The sequence below is a fragment of the Pyrus communis genome, chromosome 5 (assembly GCF_963583255.1).
Source record: "Pyrus communis chromosome 5, drPyrComm1.1, whole genome shotgun sequence".
NCBI classification, from domain to species: domain Eukaryota; kingdom Viridiplantae; phylum Streptophyta; class Magnoliopsida; order Rosales; family Rosaceae; genus Pyrus; species Pyrus communis.
Genome location: NC_084807.1, coordinates 19,235,638 through 19,237,861, shown reverse-complemented (window position 1 = coordinate 19,237,861; position 2,224 = coordinate 19,235,638). Strand labels below are relative to the sequence as shown.

General features: G+C 37.2%; 1 protein-coding gene across 1 annotated transcript; it reads left to right on the top strand.

Annotated features, from left to right (window-relative positions):
- The first annotated feature begins 236 nt into the window (after positions 1 to 236).
- On the top strand, positions 237 to 1,598 carry LOC137734993 (myb-related protein 308-like). Its single transcript, XM_068474343.1, has 2 exons — positions 237 to 493; positions 644 to 1,598. Exons 1-2 carry the CDS (start codon positions 361 to 363, stop codon positions 1,393 to 1,395), a joined length of 885 nt encoding a protein of 294 aa, XP_068330444.1. The 5' UTR covers positions 237 to 360; the 3' UTR covers positions 1,396 to 1,598.
- The last annotated feature ends 626 nt before the right edge of the window (positions 1,599 to 2,224 follow it).

The window sequence follows — 2,224 nt, the reverse complement described above, 5'->3', positions numbered from 1 at the left end:
ACAAGAATAATTTGATCAATAATTCATATTTACAGTCTAGTAATATAAAGACCTTGCGTGTGTGTGCGCGCGCGTGTGTGTAAATATATGTTGATCGGCAGATAATAAGAGAGGTACATTTTTCCTATATGAAAATAATACTTATAAAATTATCATTTTTTTCTTTAAAAGTCTTTGTTTATTCCTTCTTAACACACGTTAGCACTCCCAACAAATAAAAAGGGGTACAAGGTGTAAGAATCCTTTGTGCTCTACAGAGCATCAGAGTCCTCTTGTTTCCGGTGCTTTCCCTCTTATTCCCACACTAGTTCTAAATATTCATATTCTTGAGAGAGGAGATCTAATTAGATAGAGTGAATCATGGGAAGGGCTCCTTGCTGTTCCAAGGTTGGTTTGCATAGAGGTCCATGGACTCCTAGAGAAGACACATTACTCACCAAGTATATTGAAGCTCATGGTGAAGGCCATTGGAGATCCTTGCCAAAAAAAGCTGGTATACATAATTATGTTATTGCTCATTTTCCACATTGTTATATAATTTCTTAGGTATCATGAATTATATATGATCCTCATTGTTCTGTAATTTTATTTTTTTTCATTTGTTGTACAATTATTTTTATCCTACATTTTTTGGTCAAAATAGGCCTCCTCAGGTGTGGGAAGAGTTGCAGGCTAAGGTGGATGAACTATCTAAGACCAGACATAAAGAGAGGCAACATAACCCCCGATGAAGATGACCTAATTATCAGACTACATTCACTTCTTGGCAACCGTTGGTCTCTCATCGCCGGTAGGCTTCCGGGTCGAACCGATAATGAGATCAAGAACTACTGGAACACCCATCTTAGCAAAAGACTCAGAAACGAAGGCACCGACCCAAACACCCACAAAAAATTATCTGAGCCGATAGCCAAAGAAAATAAAAGGAGAAAGAACCAAAGAAGCAAGAACAACAACAATAAGAAGGAGATGGTGATGACGAAAGACAAGAACAAGAAAACAGCCCAACATGTGGAGCCACAAAAGCCTAAGGTTCATCTTCCAAAACCTACTAGGTTTACTTCCCTTTTATCCCTACCAAGAAATGACAGTTTTACTAGTAGTACTACAGTTACTACTGGGTCTTCAAGCCAAGACTTAAACAGAGGGGGAGGGAGAGGAGGAGGAGGAGGATGTTTTGGTGTTAATACTTGGTGTAATAATGGGCTTGTGTTTTGTGTTGGTGATGAAGATCAAGATCATGATCCTATTAATTCTTCAGCTGATGGCGGTGATGATCATACGCTTGAAAATCTATATGAAGAATATCTACAGGCGCTTCTGAAGACAGACCATCATCATGATCATCAAAATCAACTTGAATTAGAGTCATTTGCCGAGTCACTGTTAATCTGAAAAAAAACAAAAAACATATTAGTATAAGATAGATAAATTAGTATGGTCGTCCCGCGCAAGGGTCTAATAATAGGGTTTGAATTTTAGGTTTTCACGTGCTTACCGTCTAGTTTGTAGCCATCTCTGTGTAATAGTGGACCTCTTTAATCTTTATTATATTTGTTAATTAATAATATTTGTGTATCTGAAAAAAAAAAATTATTTGTGAATATTTTAGGATGGTACTATCCACACATCTGTTTCAATTTCAGTCTTTGGATCAAATGAATTAAAGAAGATGACAAAAATTAATAAAAAGTATGTAAAAAATAAAAATGAATGTGTATATAAAAGCAGCCTATTTTGTATGATGGTGACTTGGGGGTTAAAGTAAATTAGTTACTAACAATTGAGTCCAAGGGTTTTTTACTTTTGGTTACATCTCTACTTTATAATTTGTATGTCTTCAGTTCTCCTTCATTTTACGCGCAGACTCCTTAGGGAAAATAATAAGTCGAGTTGTGTCGAATTATTATTACGATTAATTTATCTTTCTTTTAGGGCGTTTGTTTGCCCTTACTAACTCGGACTGGACTGGACTGGACTAGCTATTAGTCCAATACTGTGTTTGTTCCATGCTGGGACTAACATTAATGAGACTAAAGGGGACTAGCATGGACAAAACCCTTCACTAAGAGGTCTTAGTGAGACCCCCCCCAATAACCATGGGACTAGCTAAGACTATCCTCTATTTCTCGTCCTTGTCATGCTCAACGACCACTCCCGACAGACTCCTCGTCATCGCCAGTCACCTAGATCAATCATTAACTTCCCGACTCTCTTTCAGATC